This window comes from Labrus bergylta, chromosome 2 (genome assembly GCF_963930695.1).
Source record: "Labrus bergylta chromosome 2, fLabBer1.1, whole genome shotgun sequence".
NCBI lineage: Eukaryota > Metazoa > Chordata > Actinopteri > Labriformes > Labridae > Labrus > Labrus bergylta.
In genome coordinates this window covers 24,838,259-24,859,015 of record NC_089196.1, presented here as the reverse complement: position 1 = coordinate 24,859,015, position 20,757 = coordinate 24,838,259, and the positions used below count along the sequence as shown (strand labels likewise).

The 20,757-nt window shown below is 42.7% G+C and overlaps 2 protein-coding genes across 2 annotated transcripts; both read left to right on the top strand.

The window, feature by feature from the left end:
* The first annotated feature begins 144 nt into the window (after positions 1–144).
* Positions 145–6,983, top strand: creb3l3l (cAMP responsive element binding protein 3-like 3 like). Its single transcript, XM_020646457.3, has 10 exons — positions 145–281; positions 1,961–2,101; positions 2,217–2,622; positions 2,777–2,886; positions 3,088–3,180; positions 3,508–3,614; positions 4,603–4,671; positions 4,772–4,856; positions 4,973–5,066; positions 5,322–6,983. The coding sequence occupies exons 2-10, from the start codon at positions 1,961–1,963 to the stop codon at positions 5,723–5,725; spliced, it is 1,509 nt and encodes a 502-aa protein (XP_020502113.1). The 5' UTR covers positions 145–281; the 3' UTR covers positions 5,726–6,983.
* A 2,576-nt stretch (positions 6,984–9,559) lies between these two features.
* gadd45ga (growth arrest and DNA-damage-inducible, gamma a) lies at positions 9,560–11,217 on the top strand. Its single transcript, XM_020646452.3, has 4 exons — positions 9,560–9,717; positions 9,829–9,930; positions 10,037–10,247; positions 10,408–11,217. The coding sequence occupies exons 1-4, from the start codon at positions 9,665–9,667 to the stop codon at positions 10,519–10,521; spliced, it is 480 nt and encodes a 159-aa protein (XP_020502108.1). The 5' UTR covers positions 9,560–9,664; the 3' UTR covers positions 10,522–11,217.
* Positions 11,218–20,757: the final 9,540 nt, after the last annotated feature.

Here is a 20,757-nt window from a genome sequence, read left to right as displayed (position 1 = left end):
AACCTGTAATAGTTTTCCATTCATTTATTTTTCGATTAGCTGTATTTCACCACTCGCATGTACAGAGTGCGCATCGTACTACACTTCCCAGAAGCACCCAAGAGGACCACGTACTCATTTCCGCCTTTACGTGATGACGCATTTTTTGCCTTGTTGGAAGGTGGTTTCACTAGGAAGCAGTCTGACGTGAGACGATAGCGGCGAAGAAACGCTGAGTACAGAAACCTAAAGACAACCGGACGCATTCACTCTGATGGTATTTTGTCTCCTGTCAACGAACGGTAAGAAAAATATGAAGTAACATTTAACTGTATTTGACGTTTTGAGAGTGTTTTGTAGCACGAGGGACCACGCCCTCTCGGTGTTTTAAAGTCATTATGGGATTAAACATGATAGCTGTCTGGTTGGTTTTTGGCCTAAAGCACCCCCCCTATTTTCTGTTATTGGATACATACAATGCAATATTTTTCAACTTGTAAAAATCAAAAGCCGATGCACTATATTGCTCGTATGCTTTCATTGCTAAAACAACTAGATCATTATAGGTTTTAATGACAATGCTGCAAAATAATGCTCTCATTTTGTAAGATATTTAAGACTCTATAAATATTTATGTCTTTTTTTTTTAACTCGGCACACAGTGCAGTTTCTAAATGTGCTTTGCCGAAATCAACCAATTCCTCCACTGTGCACCTTCTATTTGTTTTGACATCTGATATTGTATTTGGATCTCCTGACAAAGGAATGTGGGGGCGGGGCTCATTTGAAGATGATGTCATCGTGGGAGCATAGATATGATGCAAGATGAAGCTGTTTACACTTCTGTACACGTGTCATTAACCCGTTGTCGTGCATGCGAGGACATGATTTAATGTCATCAATCTGGAAATGTTTAGATTCAAATTGGTACCCACATGTTCGTGCAGCCTCCACGTGGAGGTGTGCACGAGAACTACAACACAAAACCCAAACAAACAGGCCATCTCTCAGTTTAGAGTATGAGATACAATTCGTCACACAAGCATCACTAACATGTTCTGATATTGATAAGGAAATTCATACATTTTGTATTAAATCTAAATGATCCCATTTTTGACATATTATAAAAAAAAAAAAAAAAATTGGCCTCTGTGTTGGAAGATTTGTTAACAACAAGGTCAAGGTCTTAAACTAACAGTTATTTCAGTCTTATTCATAATGTAAAGTGATGTCTTCAAACAGCAGTGCCCGTCCAATCAACAGTCTGAAATCAAAATACCGGTATATTTTAGAATATAATATGTAAGAACAATAGGGCATTGTCTATGTATACTTTTTAAACTCAATTTTGCACTTTTACACAAGGTGGCACATTTAATAAAATTAAACTCACTTAAAACAAAACATATACATTCCTACATACATACATAATAATGAAAACAGAATAAAATAAAAAAAAACACAATAGAGCTAGAGAAAGTTCTAAGGCAAGTATATGAGCATATACAATGTGCTTTTATTTTAAAAGACTGTAAATGGCACTTCTGCTACATTCTAAATGTGCAGGAATAAATATGTTACAGCTAAAAGAGCGAACAAGAGTTAAAAAATGTTAGACTTACGTTATATTAGAAGGTGGATTCATCCTAAAACATCACTTTAAGTGACTGACTGTATTTGCTTTAGCTCTGACTCAACATGTGTTAAGAGGATTACTGCTGAATGCTTCAGCTGTAACTGGACAGCGATGATTGGCTGAATTGTCATTCAATCTGACTTGACCTATAGGTATCTTGATTCTGAATCAATACATCTTGGATATCAATATTCACAAAAATCAGCAGTAAACAGTACAAAGAATGTCTTGTCTGGTTTCTTGATAGTTTCAATGTCAAACTAAAAAATATAATATATGCCATTGTTTATAAATATTGAACTTAATCTCAAATGGTGTGGTCTTTAATACCATGTGTTGCTGCAGATGTCAGTCACTGAGGACCTACCAGACATGGATGGAGCAGACCTGTTAGGGCTTCTGCTCCACAACCGAGAGGACGGATCTACTGAGCCTCTCTTTCCTGATGAGACTGGACTCATTGAATCCTGGCTGTCTGAACAAGATGTAAGACACAGAAAAAAAAGACACATTTAGGATATAGTTGATCAAATCACTTACAAAATAAAAAAAAAAAACGTGTAAGATTTTGGAGTGTAACAGAGTTTCTTGTCCTATCTAGATGTTGACAGGTATGGACACTGAAGACTTTCTGTCCAGCTTGTTGGAGGGAGAGGACAACGTGGGGGATTTCTGTCCCTCTCACTCTCCCTTAGGCAGCGACAGCGGGATTTCCGATGACAGCAGCACCGGAGTTGGAAACAACAACCGTCTGGGATGCCCCAGTCCCCAGGGTAGCGACAGTGATGTTGTGCCCAGTCCCAGCTACTCCCAGCCCAGCCCTGTGCCCTCTGACCCTGCCCTGACCCCTGCAGATCAGCAGACAGAGAGCCCTGAGGCCTTAACAGTCCGGGAAGACCACAGCTACTCTATGCTGCAGAGCGGGGACAGGGACGTGGATATGGATATGGACATACTGCAGAGTGTGAGGGCGGAGAAGCCTGACACAGATGTCTTCATTGATCTAGGTATGTGGAGTGTGAGGAAACTTCTCATTTCATTCAGAAGCCTTAGAGCCTAGCCTAAATTGGACAGTTCAATAAATCCAAAAAAAAACATGTATTTTGAGCACATTTTACACCTAATTTTAGGTTAATTAAACTTTCATTCCCCTTGTTTCAGATGACTATGTGAGTGAGGTGATGGAGGAGGACCTCATGAGCGAGCTTCCCTGCACTCTCGCCATCGAGGACTCAACTCAAGATTCAACTGAGCCAAACACAGAAGACCAGGTCAGTTTTCCCTGATTTGACTCTTTTCTTTTCTTTTCTAAGGTCAAATCAAAGAAGATGAACCGAGTTTTACTTGGATAAATCATACAGCGTGTGACACAGTTGGCACTTGCTTCATCGCATGTTTCATAACAATACAATGTTTTACTGAGCAACTAAAAATCTAACGGGTGAAAATCTGTGCCTTTTTGTTTCCTTCAGTTCCAGTTCAAAGACATCGTGCTCACTGAGGAGGAGAAGCGGCTTTTGTCCAAAGAAGGACTAACTATTCCCACACACATGCCTCTCACAAAGGTAATCCAAGTCAAAGACGTTTCCAAACTTGATCATCATGTCCTTTTTGTATTACTGACTGATCTTGAAACCTGCTAGCAGAAGCACTTCTACAAAAAGCTGTAAATGTTAATATCCAGTAACACAGTTTAAAAGAACTCTTATCAGTCATGTTGTACTTTTTGATAGCTCTTTGATTCTTTTGCTCTCAAACTTTTGGCTGGATAAATGTTCAAAACGGATCCTCTCTTGGGTTTTTCATGCCACAGCTGTTCAAGGCGGTTGTATTCATGTTGTTATTTTTTCATGCATACATTGTGTTTGAAAGCCTCTGGTCTCTGTGTGCAGGCAGAGGAAAGGACCCTGAAGAGGATCAGGAGGAAGATCCGCAACAAGCAGTCAGCTCAGGAGAGCCGCAAGAAGAAGAAGGTGTATGTGGACGGACTGGAAAACAGGTGAGAAGAAGAGGCTAAATTCTATCGCTACTTAAAAGTAGAGTTACTCCCTTCTCTCCTCATGAAATGGTTGATCAGTTCAGACTAATGTGACAGCAGCTGTTTCAGAATATCTTCCTGTCTAAATATCTAGATTGAGTTGTTCTAGCTCAACCCTTCATTCTGATGTATCCATGATACCGTGACATTTTGGATATCTGTCGGCAATTAGATAAAAACGATTTTTGCGTCCTCCGGGTTAGCATTATGGGCTGCAAAAACATAGTGAGAAAAAAATCTTCTTTTCGAAATGTCTGAAAACTTTCCCCACAGCCTCATCTAAAGTGACATCTTTAAAATGATTTTTTTAGTCCGACCCCTCCACAACTCTTAAGAGACAACATTTACTATCATTTATCAAAAAGTCAAATTATAAAATCTAATCCATGATCAGCTTTGCTCTTTCTGAAGACATAATGAATATTCAGATAAAAGGTAAAAAACTAGAAAATTGATGCACAGAAAGGAGTGGGGCGGCAGTAGCTCAGTCTGTAGGGACCTGGGTTCAAGTCCTGGTGTGGACCAAAGTATGGAAGCTGGTCTAGTTGCTGGAGAGGTGCCGGGTCACATCCTGAGAATTGCCTAGGTGTCCTTGAGCAAGGCATCGGACCCCCAACAGCTCTGACGCTCTCCCTGTGTAGCAGCCCCCTCACTCTGACATCTCTCCACTAATGCATGTCCACAGGTCCTGTTTGAGCATGTACAGTATGTCAAACCAGAAAGTTCCCTCTGGGGATAATAAATGATGTAGCGTTCATAAAAATACATGTATAGGGGGATTTATGTAATCTGTCAAGTTCATGTTGAAGAGAGGACCACAGTGTCTACCTAGTTCACAGTCAATAGTTACTCTAGCAGTGATTCATTGTATGTGTATATCATAAAACTTTCTATTCCTCTATGTATGTTTGGATAAATATCCTAAGAACTGAATCAATGTCCAAAACAGGGTTGCCATCTGTACTGCACACAACCTGGAACTCCAGAAGAAAGTCCAAATGCTTCAGAAACAGAACATGTAAGAGAACTAAGATTTTGTTTTCCCCCCCCTCATCAAAATGTTTTCATATTTACATGCTAGTGTTCATGTTTTAATCGTGTCCTCTTCATTCTTACAGCTCCTTGATAGAGCAGCTGAGGAAACTACAGGGAATAGTGAAGATGTCGACCATGAAGGCCAGCACAACCAGCACCTGTGTCATGGTACATTCATTGACTTTACCGGTTTTCTTTACTGATCTCACAGCAAGTGTTACATCATTTGTTCCTTGGTGCTTGAATGTCTTCGTCACTCTCTCGTCCTTGGGCTTGTCCTCCAGGTGTTCCTGCTCTCTTTCTGTCTCATCATCTTCCCGTCAGTCAATCCATTTGGTGGAAAAACAGAACAGAAGGAACTGTACACACCCTCTTCCAGTAAGTTGCCTCGAAACAAAGAAATAACTTTGGCCTTCTGTTGTACTTTCACTTTCGTAGTCTTGCCATTTTTAAAAGTTTTTGGATTTGTCATTTAGAAACTATCAGTATTCAGTGATTCCTAGAGAACTGAATCATTTCTCTCAAATGTTTTTTTAATTAAATGCCTCCCCTGCCTGCTGACAGGCAATTCTTTTTCAACAATGTGGCTTTGTTTGCTCAGCTTTGTTTACCCTGTTTGTTCCTTTATTGCAGTCATCTCCCGGACCTTGCGCTCAATTCCACAGGAAAACACAGATGTCACATACTACACGAAGCTGGACGAAGAAAAAGAAAAGCTCCTCCTGATGCCCACAGCCGAGGTGGAGAACCATCAAGCCATCTTCGCCGGCGGTCAAAATAATCACACCCCTGACTACCAGAGGATGGAGAAGCCAGACTCTGAATCTGGAGTCAACAGCAACTCGTCTGCAGACTTCCCTGGTCCGGCTCAGGCTGCAGATATGACATCGCCAGGAGTCGGGACCTTACAGGAAGGATCCATTGATGCCTCTGTGAAATCAGCTGTGGCATATGAGGTCACAGGATCCAAGGATAACTGGATAGAACAGAACCCCCCGTCTGTTATATTACCGCAGCACCGCTCAGATGAGATGTAGTAGGGAGATGTGGGTACATATTACCAGCAGAGGGAGCCATATTTATGATTCTTAGCAGAGGGATACTTAAGCTTTTTGAAGGGATAAGGTAAAATAATAGTTCTAATCAAGATATATGATCAGTCTCTGTCCCTACGATTCCCCTTTAACAGCCCTCGGATGTACTACTGTTACTTAATGTGCACTTTTTTTTCGGATTTCTTGCTCCAAAAAGACAAAAAGAACGTGAAGAGAGATGTTTATATTTCAGCAGCGTAAATGCTGCAATTATAAAACACAGGCAGGAGGCCAGATGCTGTGCGGATAGCACTGAGGGCTCCAAAATAATTGTACAATGCGGTGCTGACGGCCTAAATATGTTGAAAACGCCATCAAAAAATGATGTAGAGATGCAGTAGGTTACTTCAAGAGAAGTATTAACTATTATTTATTACCAAATCTTACAGAGAGCTTTGTTTGATTCTCATTAGTCTGGTCAGCTCCAGCAGATCCAGGTGTTAAACTGCTCATGAACGAATCTCAGAGTAAATGATTGTGAATCAAGCCGTCCGACAGTTGCCAGAACTCCATTTCATAGTAGGAGATTAGCTGCTTGCCTCTCATAATGCTTGATCAAAGTGGTTGTTTGACCACCGTAACGCTTAAGCCATTGCAGGACATTTGGCCATTTAGAAGACTTGTAAAGTTCTTTTTTTTAGTATTTCCCTTGTAACAAGGGTATCCATGCTCTTTTTAAATTTGGGAATGCTCTTGTTTTATGTTGTACAGCAGCGCACAAAGAAGAAACTGCTTAATAAACAAGACCCTGATCGGTCAACATTGTTAGTGAACCCCAGCCCACATCCACAGTCTCCTCTTTTCCATCCTCATGGGACAGTTCTTACCTCTGTAAACATGCCTGAAATAACTGAATAAGGGGTCTCATATATTTGCTCGGAAAGTAAATTTTGCAGTAAACTGTACTTAAAAATGTAATGACCTGTTGCCAGTGATGCATTTTCGTTGTTCCTTTGTGTTTTTCTTACATTATTGTTATTAATGGAATCTAAATGGTATTGAACTGCTTTTTGTCATTAGACAGTCAATGAGATTTTAAATGTTGATCATGTTGAACAAATGCACTGACATTTGACATAGTGTAAGAAGGGAATGTAAATATGCGTATATATGATTTTAGCTCTTCTGTACATTTGAACTCTAATGTTTAAGAATTCATGTCAGGACATCTATAATAATAAAACTTTTTATAAATCACAAAGAGCTTTTCTTTCATTATTACACGTAATTATTTAATTTTTAAGGTTTTGACTATACAAACCTACAATTTAATCACAATTGACAAAAGAAAGACAGATGGTGAGACCATTTGATGGACACAAAGACATTGTAGGGACTTTTTGTTGCATTTTAGGAAATTATATGACATTAAAAGAAGAGAAAATTGAAGCACAGAATACAAACTAAAGACAAAAACAAAAGGGGAAAAAAAACAATAGCTGATTACATAAATCTCAGATACAGTAGCTGATCAATGTCTGATGACTATGAATGGCAACCAGGTAATTGTAAATGCATGTGCCTACATACAGTAGAAAGATCTGTGCGTACATGCACAGGGACATTTTGGGGACATTTTCACAGACAAATGAACAACCAGGAGCTATAAGTGCAACCTCAGTCTGAAATTTGTAACCACAACTTTTTGGCCATTACCATTTTTTGGGGGGGAGTTTGCAATTTGCTGAAGGTCATGCACAAAGACTTGATGTCTTTCTTTTTTAATTACTCATCAGGATTCTAAGGCCAGCCTGGAATTCCCCCCTTCCTCTTAGCTAAACAGCTTACTGCATTTTGAACAACAACTGCTACAAAAAATGTATAATGTTGCTTATCTGACTTACATATTACAAGGTCCACTGTGTTTTTTTTCCAATGGTTATACAGGGACATTTTGAGGGTTGTTTTTTTAAGGGAGGGGTTTATTATTGAATGTAATGTGTAGGGACCATTCACATTGAGGTTAACCTTCCTTGTCAGACTTTAAAGGCAACATCAGCTGTTGGGGAAATAACAACGGACTATATATGGACCTCCTGGTGACTCACCAGTGCGAGGTTGTAATCATGAGTCACAAGCTTATTCAACATGTTGGGACTAGCTGGAAATGAAGGGAAAGGTCACTTGCTGAACAACCAGCAGGTGGCGGTGTCAGTCAAGATTTCTGACAGCAGCGCCCTGCTGTCTGCCTCTCTGACCCACTGATGGTGTAGATTAGGTTTAAGGTTATCCAGATATTATGAAGATACTTTATCTGCATTCAACGCAAATGTCAAATTGGTCTAGTATTTAACTCATCTCAAGAAAACACCTATCATGGAGAACACTGGGGTTAGAATTTAACCTTTTCTTTTGTGATAATTTACCCCAATTGTGCAACTTCTGTGAAGGGTGCAACATGATTAGTTTATAGGCTTTGCATCTTGTTCTTTTTGCTCAAATTACTTGAATTAAATATAAAGACAAGGCTACATACACGATGTAAACACCGTCTCCAAGCCCTCTGCATCTGGAAAGAGAATCATGTTGAATGTCCCACCGATAAGATAAAACGCCTGACCGTGGCACGTGGCGCTTTTGAGGAGGGGGCCACGCGCATCTGTCGCGCATCTGCCCGCAGGGTAACCTGCTGAATGGAGAGGGGTTATTAGGAGAATAACTTATTATTGTGGGGGTGCACACAGGACACGCACACACACACACACACACACACACACACACACACACACACACACACACACACACACACACACACACACACACACACACACACACACACACGTCCCCTCCCAGCCCCCTGAAAGGACCAGGGGCAGGTGGAGGATGTGTGTATTGTTGTGTTTCTTGAGGAGAGACGACACGCGCCAGTTCAGGCTGGCAATTAAGCCTCCTTTTAAAGGGCTGAACAAAAAACTGGCGTGTGCCGGCCTCAAGCTGTTCGGCTCCCGACTCCAAAATATACGATGCCATTGACAAATCTCATTCAATGTGGGTCAGGGCAGTTTCCCCTGATCTCGCTTCCGTAAATCTCAGGTAGACAGTAAACACTTACAGGACAGGTCTGTTCGGGATAAACACGCGTGCAGGTGCGCCAACAAGCTTGTTTATTGAGGACGAGGTAAAGCTCTACAGGGAAAGTTCAGGCTATATTTAACACATCAGTGATTCCCCAGCCCGGGGAAGTCCAGTTCTTATAAGACTGTTCCAGAGCTTGCCGTGGATTCATCTCAATACTGATACCGCTGCTGGTTCCCCCCAACAGAAAAACCTTTTCCATGAACTGATCTGCACTCATCCTCACCGCATTTTTCCCCTTATTATAGGATTAAAAAAAAACCTTTATTTTTCCTTAAAGCACACGCTGCCACATTATTATTAATATATGAATCCCACCTTGTATGTAGGCCGTAAACAAGCATGTTATTGTGATATAACAGTGATAACAGATGTCCACTTTAAACTATTCATTGGGACATTACAACTGTTTGCAGAGACTCTGAAAGTTTGTCGTAAACAGGGACTTTTCGTTTTTGCTCAGTGTGATGATGTTGGATGTTGACAAGGCAAGAAGGAATCGATGGTGGGTGGAGGGGGGGGGGAATTTCTTGAAAGGTTGTAATCTTGGCCCACGTGGGGTTGTCAACAAGCTCTGCGGAACTGCCAGGGGGACTTTTGCTTTCCTCACCCCGGCTGCTCTGAGCCAATCGCAGGAGTTGAAGCGCGGAAAGGACCGCCCCTTGCCGAGAAACTACGCTGAGCTTCTATAAATCCACACACAGCCTGTTCGGAGCTCAGAATAACGCAGCAGACTACACTGACAACCACACACAGCCACTTCTTCTCTTTTTCACCGACAAGCACGAACGCACTTGGATTATAACTATGACTCTGGAAGAGATCCACGGACAGGAGAACACAATGGAAACCTCAGACAGGTACATTTTTAACGCAGTGATTTAACAATTTGAAGGCAGTTAAATGAATGTCTTGCTGTTTTATTGTGTTGTACCCGGTGTTCTGATGATGTGTTATTTTTCTTTGTGAAGGGTGCAAAGTGCAGGCACAGCGCTGGAGGAGCTGCTGCTTTCTGCTAAGAAGCAAGACTATCTCACAGTCGGAGTTTATGAATCTGCAAAAGTCATGAATGTGTAAGTATTGCAAACCGTGAAATCTACACCTTCCGTGTCTTTAAACAAAAAAAAAGCAATTCGTATTGGACTATTTTTCTGACCATCGTTCCTGTCTTGTCTACAGTGACCCAGACAGCGTGGCATTCTGCGTCCTCGCCACCGATGAGGAGTACGAGTGTGACATTGCCCTGCAGATCCACTTCACCCTCATACAGGCTTTCTGCTTCGACAACGACATCAACGTGGTGCGCGTTAACGACATCGAGCGCCTGGCCGACCTCGTGGGTGCAGACGAGACCGGCGAGCCCAAGGACGCGCACTGCATTCTTGTCACGGTACGTTTCCCCGGATGCACCCACTCGCAGTCTGTAGGCAGCAGCCGGTGAATCACGCATGCATGCATCACTACCCTTGTCTGGCTTTTCTGTGCGCTTACTGCATGTCTGTGACAGGTGTTCTGACTCTAAATGTGTCCTGTTCTTTTTTTGATTCCAGAGCCCCAATGCAAACCCGTGGAAAGACCCAGCTCTGGACAAGCTGAGCCTGTTCTGCGAGGAGAGTCGCAGTGTTTACGACTGGGTTCCCACCATCACACTCCCCGAGCGCTGAAGAGACATTCCACTTATAATACTTCACATGCTGATGATGAAGATGATGAAAAGAAAAGTCCTGGAGCTGATCTTCAGCTAGGGGTGTTGAGCCTTGCTGCCCCACATGTCTGGATTAAGAGGCTGCAAGAGTAATGCACCCTTTCAGTGCATTCTGGGTCAGTACCTACCGCTTCTGGATTACCCTGAGGAAAGGGGGTTCAAGTATGGAGGTCGCAGTGTGGACTTGGTCATATGTTTGAAGAGTGGACCAGAAGGCCTAATGGACACTAAGAAGGATTTGGAGTGTACTGCATAGTGCATGAATAGTTGTGACCCAGTTGCTGCCCTACATTGAAGGCAATTGGGAACAGAGCAAAGAAGGTCACAGAAATATAGACTGTGCAAGAAAAGGACATGAGAATGTGCAGAGGCAGGACTGAATCTCATCAAGGAAGATGCTGGTTCAGAAGAGAGAATCTGAAACTGGACTTTCTTTTTCTTTTCCAGAGCAGCTATCAGGGAATTCTTGGAGTAAGCAGAGACTTTGCTTGCAAATCCTGATTTGAGCTGTGTCTGCAACGGCAACTTTTTCACAGACTACTATTTTTTTTTTTTTAATGATTTTTAAAGATGCACACAAAGCAATGCAAAATGAACTTGAATTGTACTTTATTTTTTAATGTTTTGTGAATAAAAAAAATTGAAATCAAACTCATCCTCTCGTAAGAAATGTTATTTCTCTTTTGCATGAAGCGTCACAGCACATTTGCACTCAGCAGCTTGCCAGGTTGGCCAAGAGTGTGGGAAGTTTAAGCAGATTGTACCAATATAGATGCGCCAGGAAGTGATGCAAGACATTAGCTTTACCCAGTAAAAGGGAAGAAGTAGAGAGTAAAATGTGGGTGGCGGATGGAAAGTTGGGTGCGTATGAGAAAAGATTACGAAAAAGAGATTCGTTTTTAACAAATTGATTATTGCGATATGTGCTCTTTCCGAGCACTGATCTTACACTGCTACAAAACCAGCTGCTTTATGTGACAGCTTGCGCAATTGCTGCAGCCAGTAACCAGGCTGGGGTGTTGGGGGTGGGGGGGGGACTTGCAGGAAAGAGCTTTCTTTTGTTTTCTGTGCACAGGCAGCTGAGTCTAGAGGACTGTGACAGGTTTGTGCATCCAAATGGAAACAGGAGACTGCGTAGAAATAATAACCCAATTTGCTGATCTGCTGTAGAGTGCTGAGGTCAACGTTTTATATCAGAGATGCATTGTTAGGAAAGTATTTCATAGTTTTCATGCACAATGGTTTGGATTGATAAATCCTGCAGTGGCTTACAAAATCATGCAAACTATTAGGCAACCCATGGAGAAAGAAATGAAAAGTTGAAAGTTTTGTTTCCTTGTAAATACATGCACACACAGCCACGTGCAATCAAACCGTAGTAACTGCACTGGTATTGTAGGCGAGCTTTAGCAGAATGAGAGGTCAGCAAGATCATCAGTTGCAGGTAAAGGGGAAGTGTGTATTTCGCGGTTGCCTCTGAGCTGAAACTGACAGTAAAGGAAAACCCACATCAAAGAGATTGCAAACTTCAGAGGAACTAATCTCACTTTTCTTGGCAGCACCTTGGCCTCCAGCAAACCGCTGGTCACCCCCTGCATGTGTGCACACCTGAACACACAGGTTCATGAACATACACAGACACACACTCTGTCTGTACTTAGAAGGAGCTCAGGTGATTCTCAGAACAGGGGAAACTTTACTCAGACAGAGTTAAAAGAAACAAGCTGTAGAAAAGTATTGGAGGGGCTTTCCATTTATAGAACTTTCTGCAATAGCAAGCATATGGGAAAACAAAATAAGGACCCATAAATGCAAAGAAAACTGTCATTTTTGCACATTCAGTCTCAGAACTGGAGCTAGATTGGGTTCAGTCATAAACCAATATGAAATGTAAAGCTGCTTGCGATGACTATTTGTCTGTGGCTGCTCTGCACCGTGGACTCTGTAGAAACATGAAGCCTGTTTCAGAGTTGAACTACAAAATCCTGTAAAAAATAATTGAAAAAAAAATACAATAAAAGTCACAGACAACTCATTTTTGGAAACATTCAAAATGTCCAGAATCTAAACAAAGGCCTGAAAACAGAAAGTTTTTTTTTTTTTTTTATAAAGCACATGTTTCAGAAAGCATGTCCAGGGATTTTTTTTAAATCTATGCAGGTCAGTGTTCTCCAGGCAGCGTTTTCTGTCATCCAATCAGAAAAAACATTACCTGCAACAATAGCAGAGTCAACCGTGTCTAATCTTGACCTGTTTTTGAAAACCCTAATATTGAATGCCCCCGATAAGACCACTTTTCACAAGAATACATTTTATTTTATACGCAGAATAAGGAAAGTACAACTGGCAAAGTGTAAGGTAGTTACCGTTGAGTGGTAAGTGTAATGTTGACCAAACCCTTGACCTACTTTAGATAAACAGTGATGATCTTTGCGAGAGATCAGATTTGTCACTGTGCCTTATAAAACCTGATTTCTCTTGTTCTGCTTTACTCCAGCTCACATTATATACTATCTCAATCCTAATATATGTGTCAGCAACTCATGAAGGCAGTAAACAAGCTTTAAAAACAACAACACCACCACCACCACAGGTGAATCTGGGCCAGCAGAGAACGAGACAGACAGCAGCAGGTACTGGAAAGGTTTCCTTGTGTCTGCCTCTACTACTGTTTAAGTTACCAAACAGCTCTTCCCTGTGTTGGCGGTGGTGCAAAAGCCTGAAGCAACAGTCCAGACTGTGGAGCAACCCGACCGTCTGACTGTCTGCGCGAGGTCTGAGCCAGAGATCTAGAGCTACGATAGACTTAGAAGGAGGCATCAAGAGCAGACAGATGTGTGCTCTGACTTGAAAACATGTGTGTGTGTGTGTTCGACTGTGGCACAGAAAGATGGTAAACACCCAGTAGTAGTTTACAACAGATCCAGACTGTTCTCTTTTTCTTCCAATATGATGTGTTGACAACGACTCCACTGATTTATTTCTCTTGAGGCTGTTTTTGCTTTGCCCCGGAATAAAGCTTTAGTTCTTTCTTCTACAGCAGTTGCATAACTCACAATCGTAAGCAAAATGTTTTGTAATTTCAAAATAGGAAACATTTAGTCTCTTTGACTTTGCTTTGATACTACACTCATTTCATTGCGTAGCCTTGAGAAACATTCTCCTCACAGATTAGCTGCAATTAGCTAGTTTTGTGAAAGCTAACCCTGATTGGTTGTTTGATTCAGACCACATACATCTTTATTTAATTGCCTTGCATGCATCCTATTGGGAGAGAAAAGCAATGCACAGTGAACATACTGTAGCTACATAAAGTTGTCCTGCACACGTCTACAATCACACATAATGGCTTCTGTTTAGCTACTTTAACCCTGTCCAAATGTTACTGATGGTGTTTCCATATTAGGACCTGATTCCCAGACTTGTGGTTCGACTGTAAATGCTAAATGCTTCACAGGGACTTTGGTAGAATGATACTCCGCCCTTCCCAGAGTCATTACTTTTCACGGAGCGCTGTGGTCCCTTCTTCCCATTCCCTTCTCTGTCTCACTTACAGTAACCACAGCAAGATGAGATTACACCATGAGCTGGCAGCGAGCATCCAATCTCACCCCACCCAGCTCTAAAAACTCTCCCTCCCTCTCCTTCGCTCATGTCCAGATCGGTACCATGAGCTCAGGACCCAGCTGGCTCTGGCAGGCGATGCAGAGAGATAGATAGCCTAGATGGACGCCTGGTGTTGGGTGTCTCTAATCTAAGTAGATACACCCCCTCACTGGGGAGGGATGAGCTGCACCCTGAGCTGCCGCTGCTGCAGCTTAAAGTGAACTCACTCTGCAGAGGGTTGCGTGGTGAGCCAGCACAATATACACCTTTCAAAAAGGTTCTCAGATTGACAATGTAGGGAATTTCTCATCGCTAAAGGGGTCAGGGTGATTTCAGTAGAACAAACATGTGCACACAGTGAGGCTGCTGTTTGTTGGAAGTCTCTATCAATCTGTCAGTGTGAGCTGAAGAAGTGTTTTTTTTGTGGTTGTGGTTAGGCTGAGGTAGCTGTAAATTTTCATGCAAACGCAAATGCACACACACCTATACATACACACACACACACACACACACACACACACACACACACACACACACACACACACGCACACGCATCTGAGCACCTGCGATGACCGCACCACACATGATGCACACCTCTAAGTTGAGAAGAAATGATCACGGCTGCGTTTCTATCGACAGAGCCTGTAATCATAGTAAAACAGCTGTGTGTGAGCCAAGGGGAGGGTGACCAGGTTACAACACACACACGCACACACACACACACACACACACAAACACACGCACTGAAACACCTGAGCAGCAGTTTAAAACCAACTGTCTCTAAGGGGGTAGAGTGACACACACACAGCAGGTCATTGCAGATGAGGTCATGACACAAACTTTAACTGTTAATGTGAAATCATACTCTTGGTTGAAACCAATGAGACAATTACCTTAAATATATAATAATTCAAATAACAGCTGGGCAGATAGAACGGTCTCAAACTGTGAAATGATTCCCGGTGCTATATGTGCAGGATATAATCATTTGTTTTCAAATTGGTACGTCTGCATAAATTGCCCTCTGATTGCATCATGGGTGTTTGTTTAGTGGCATCTAAACGGATTGACTGGATAAAGTGCATCATTTCTTCAAGCAATGTCTGTATTATTAGCATTAAAAAGAAGATCATGTAAGTGCCTTCATTGCATTGGAACTCACTGCTCACTGTTTTAAATGTTATGAGCTGGTGAACTTGTATAAACTTCAGGTCACATGGGCCATTCTTAGATCGCAGGGTCCCACTGCCAGATTACTGATTTGATCCCGCTTTGTGGTATTTCACATCAAGTGAACCCCAGCCTGACAAACATGCAGAATTCTCTCAAACACTCAGAGGAGTAAACAAGTTAACCCTGCAGAAGATTTAAGATAGTGACCTGAGTTTCCGTTGAGTGATCTGATGCCAAATGCATTGATCAAATGAGGTTAGGGCTTTTGTGTTTGTCCCTTTACATAAGCTGCAACGAGCAAAGGCTATTTCAGGACAACTGAGAAAGCTCCCGGGAGAGTCTCAGACTCTTATGGTCTCACCTGGTTTGATCTGGCACTGAAGAGAGCACAAAGGGAAAGCATGCAACAAACAAGCCAAATAGAGCGACGACTGCTGAGAATAGAGCTGCCACCGTTGTTTACATTAACTGAAGACTATGGGATTCAATGAATGTTAGAATGCCTTTTATCACTCGCTCATGCATTTTTCGGTTATCTCCTAAAGACTCTGGATTCTGTGCATGTTTTCTGCTCTACTGTAGCTGCCAGTCTGGATGAGTTGAGGCGATGTTAAGTGATTCGCCAAATATGGATGGCAGGCTGTAACCTCGGACACATTACTGACATAGCTGAGCTTATCCTTCCAGAAGCGCATGTACTCAAAGCCGTGCCAGGAATCCCCTCGCATAACCCGCAATCCTCAAGTAGAGCAGCAGGCCGGAAGGGACGGCCATAGAGGTGCAGCAAGGAGAGCAGAGGAGGTGAACACTGCTGTCTACAGACAGACAGACATACTGTACAGACACTACTGTAAAATAATGTGAAGGAGAGGCAAGCTATTTTCTCTTCTCATCATACAGTCACTGCTCGATCCTGGCATGCAGACATAGAGGGCAGACTGGATAACTGGGTTGATTCAAGGATAGAAAGAGAGAGTGCAACGAGGAGACACATTGCATGGAGGGTGTGCATTCCACATTCCCCCGAGGTGAGCTATAAGGCTATTTCAGGATAAACAAAGTGGAAGGCAGGAAAAGCAGCATTCAGTCTTCCTCATGTTTAATTTAAGAGCAATGCTGCAGCACGCACACGCATGTATAGAAGACTTGAGTTTTTTTTTGTCTCAGGGGTATTGTTTGTGAGGTCACATCAGCATGAAACAAACTGTTAAATCAAAAGAAGGGAAGAAAGCACCATGTGCTAGCAATGAGGAAGTTCATAATGTACTGGAGAGGTGTCGAGGCAGCATGACATTTATTCCGAGCGTGGACGAGCAAGTTTTTAAAGAGAGGCACAGAGAGAGAGAGAGTAAATAGTGTGCCTCTCTGCTTCAGTGCATATGCTAATTAGAAACATCGAGCAGCCGGGGACGTGGCCTGCCTTGACACAGGGAGGGAGAGAGAGAGAGAGAGAGAGAGTGAGAGAGAAAAAAAGATGAAGAAAGGGGAGAGAATGACACGAGAGATTGAAGCAAAGGAGAGGTTATAGGAGGATCCCTGACGATGGCCTTGTTTGCCTTCACTGTGCCGTCACACGCCTGCAGGTCAGGGCTGTGAGGGGAGATGTGATGCATTAGCTCATCACCACCACTGCCTCCTGCTCAAAACAAATGGTCTCTCTTTGAAAACAGATTGTGCCTGAGAGTGAGTAAAGAGTGGACTATTAATACTGTGCACAAACACATTGTCTCCACACGCCGATGGCATGTGATAACAGTGGGTTAAAAATTAAATGACCACAACATGTTTTCATGAAGGGGTCTCACACTTCTCTTGCAAGTCAAAGAACATGTTCCTTGAACTGCTGTTGCATCATTTCTTCAAACCTGGACCGACTGACCACGTTCTTGGCAACATATCTTATCTCCTGGTGCCTCCACTCTAAAAAACAGTGTCTGAATGCTCACCGAACAGAACAAAACAAACAGCAGCTGGCTGCGTGCTCGTACGTTTTGCCTGAACTGGCCCCGCAGCAAAGAGGAACAATAAGACTGAGTGGAACTGATAATCATGCATGATCTTTTTTTTTTAACAATAACAAGTACAGAGAAGAGTTTAAGTTGAAGGAGTCTTTGTCACGCATGACAGAACAATTACGAGTTTGCACACGGGCACACCTTGTGCAGCATTTCAATTTGCAATTCCTCCCAGAGGAAGATTTGAAAGTGCAATTAGAATTTTGCACGGTAGAGAAAAAGAAGAGAGACATGTTTTTCAAGGACTTTTCAAGGGAGTGATGCAATTGCCCCTCTCCCTTGCACTTGGTTTTTTCTTCTCATAGCAACATACCATACTTAACCCAGTAACACACTGAGGGGCGCATGGCAACAGGGGTTTAACTCATCCCTCCTCCTCCTCTTCCTGTCTCCTGTCTCCGCACCTCTACATTTCTCTGTGACATCACAAAGCAGATACCTTTACATACAAACAAGCCCTGTGTTTGTGTGGGTGCACTGTCATCATCATTCATGCAAAACAAAAATAAGCTCTTTTTGTTTTGCTGGTGTTACTTAATCTGTTAGGAGAGAGAGAGAGAGAGAGAAAAAAAAAAAAAGCAGAGTGGAGAACGGGAGAAGGGGGGTGGAAGTGGAGCTGTGCTCTGAGGCTCAGCCAATCACAGGGCAGGATTAGCTAGAGGCAGGCATAAACAGGAGCTGTTGCTGTTGGTAACAGAAATGTGATTGGTTGTTGGAGAGTCCTTGTTGCATGGGATAGGTGTGTGTGTGTGTGTGTGTGTGTGTGTGGGTATTTTGATCACTGTTATGAATGTGTTTATCTGCTGTTATGTTCTTTAATAACCTTGTTATTTTGCCCCCTTCTGTTTTCACTCACAGGGGAGGGACTTTCTGGTCCAGGCTCTTTGGCCATACCATAGTAAAATGTCTGGGCTGTTATTTACCACTCAGGTCTAATACTCCTGAACTTTGGTTACCTTTAGCTACTGCCCCACAGAGGAAAGGTTAAACTGTGCTATCTATGGAGGAGGTAGAAGTAAACACACAGCAGCAGCAGCAGCAGCACAAAGGGCTGGACTTGCAGCACAATGACGGGTAGGGGGAAGATGTGACGTTTGAGGACAGGTCATTGACACTAGAGTTGTGTGCATGATGCGTCCGCTTCCCTTCTGTGATGTAGGACTATTGTTGACTTTGCCTGACAAATAGTTTAAAACACATTGTCTCACCCTGTTTTCCAGTGTGTATTAGGACAGAGTTTCCATGTGATGAAGTCACACACAGACTCCAGGCCTTCAAATGTCCAGAGTCCTTGAAGGCAACAGCACAACATGTAATCCTATAGGTCAGCCTCAGCCTGCCCAGAGTCACACTCTGTTTACCACACAGTCAGGCGCAGCGCACAATGCCGCACACGCCGGGTTTGTTTACATGCAGCTTCCTTCCTCTCACGGGCGGGGCCACACACCCGGCATTCCAATGTTGCTTTGGAAACAGGGCTGTAACAGTAGCCAATGGGGTCGCGGGGATTATGACATGTGTTTTTGTGTGTGCGCGGCGGAATTAATCAAACAGTGGTATCTATCTGGCAGTGTGTTGACAGGGGGGAGTTTTATTTTAATCAGCTCACTCAAGGAGGAAAACACACTGGGCAATAATACCAGGATCAAATAAACACACGCTGCTAAGCCAATTAAAAAATCATCATCTAATCTGCAATGGTTATGAGGAGCGTGTGCATCTGCGAGTGTGTACCCGTATATCATATGCTGAACACACTTCTTATGATTGCTCTTACATTTGTTGTTGTGATAAAAACATTTTCATTCGCCCCTCAGCAGCTGTGTTCGTGTTTGTGCCTAATCAACTGTCACACGGAGTTACAGTGTGAGTTGTGTACATGTGTTTCTATTTTTGACCCTTTTACAGCTGTTATTGTTATGACAGAGGTAGATTGCTGGTTCTTTCACCTGTTGTCGGCTGTTTTTTACTGTCAGGAACTCGTCGTCTTCCAGGTAACAATCACTTTATCAGCGCTTCGTGTGTGGACACACACGCTGCTATCTATGCAGTTATAAATATTATTAAATCACACATACACACGCACACACCCCGTTTGTTTCATATCCAAATCTTTATTTCATGTGATAAAACAAAAGCAGGAACTATACGAGCTGATTGTGATTATTTAACATCCGCAGTGATCTGCAAACATGATAAAATGTTGAGAGATGGATTATAAAGAGAGTAAGTGTGGGCTGTGTTTGCAGGGAACAAGTGTTACCTGCACACACAGGATGCAGCTGCTGCAAGGAAAAAAAGTAGCTTCATATGAGACCGTATGAGTGTGTACGTCTGCATGTACTCTAAGTGTGTGTTTTACTGTTTATTTTCTTAAAAACAGGCACTTCTTTGTCTTCTCTGACAGTCCTTTGTTCCTTCAGACTTAAATCCACAGGCAGCTCTTGAGCTGATGTGCCCTCAGGACAGGAGACACATAATCTAATCAGTAATCCACGTTTTTTTTTCTCTCTCCCTCTTATTCACGGATAACCCACAAAGCATGTTGAGTGCAATCACGTTTGCCTAATCACTGGAAAACCAGGATGTTTTAAATGAGTGACAGTTCATCCATCGCAGCGCTAAGACCGGAACATTTAATACCAGATTGATCTCCATAGGAAATGCTTTTTTTCCCCACCTCTACTGGGAAGTGAAAAGAGATTGAGAACAGCCTCTCCTGGAGCTGGAGATTCAGTGTCTTGCTGGAGGCTTATCTAAGAGTGGTGTCTAACACTCGTCCAGTTTCTTCTTCGCAAAGACATTTCTTGAAACAGTTTGAAAACGACTGTCTTTTTCCTCAGATAATTCCATGTCAACCTAGAGTGGCCCCTTTGTCCCGGTCTAACAGAAGAGTTGCAGACAGTTTGTGAAACAAAGAAAGGGGTTAGCCAACCACAACATCCTCCGCAGACTCCTCAACCCTACCCGGCAACTACTATACTCTGACTCTGAAGCAGACTGTTTCTTTTGCTAACAAACGCAGGAGCGCGTGTGAGCTTACAGACATGAACACAAACCACAGACAAAAGAGCTCACGTGCTTTCTGTAGGTTTTGCATGACTTTCTCACAGCATAATGTGTATGTCTAGTGTTTAAGACTGTGTGTTTGCGTCTTGCATGCATGCATACATGTATAGAATGTATGCAAGAATGAGGAAGTTCTGCATCTGATGTTTGTCATTATTAAATGATTAATCCTTGTACAGTGTATTGTTCTGTGCAGTGTGCATGAGTGTGTGTGTGTGTGTGTGTGTGTGTGTGTGTGTGTGTGGGTGGTCATAATAACATGCAGATATACATGGGGGCTCCGTGTGGGCAACACTTTATCCTCAGCCCCAGAGCAAGGCAAACTCACTGAC

What these genes read in the sequence shown, in the direction of transcription:
- gadd45ga (XM_020646452.3), top strand. Translation starts at nt 9,665, where the DNA reads ATGACTCTGGAAGAGATCCACGGACAGGAGAACACAATGGAAACCTCA. An exon ending in ACAATGGAAACCTCAGACAG is followed by an intron (nt 9,718 to 9,828) that starts GTACATTTTTAA and finishes TTCTTTGTGAAG; the next exon opens with GGTGCAAAGTGCAGGCACAG. An exon ending in TCTGCAAAAGTCATGAATGT is followed by an intron (nt 9,931 to 10,036) that starts GTAAGTATTGCA and finishes TCTTGTCTACAG; the next exon opens with TGACCCAGACAGCGTGGCAT.
- creb3l3l (XM_020646457.3), top strand. Translation starts at nt 1,961, where the DNA reads ATGTCAGTCACTGAGGACCTACCAGACATGGATGGAGCAGACCTGTTA. An exon ending in CCTGGCTGTCTGAACAAGAT is followed by an intron (nt 2,102 to 2,216) that starts GTAAGACACAGA and finishes TGTCCTATCTAG; the next exon opens with ATGTTGACAGGTATGGACAC. An exon ending in CAACCAGCACCTGTGTCATG is followed by an intron (nt 4,857 to 4,972) that starts GTACATTCATTG and finishes CTTGTCCTCCAG; the next exon opens with GTGTTCCTGCTCTCTTTCTG.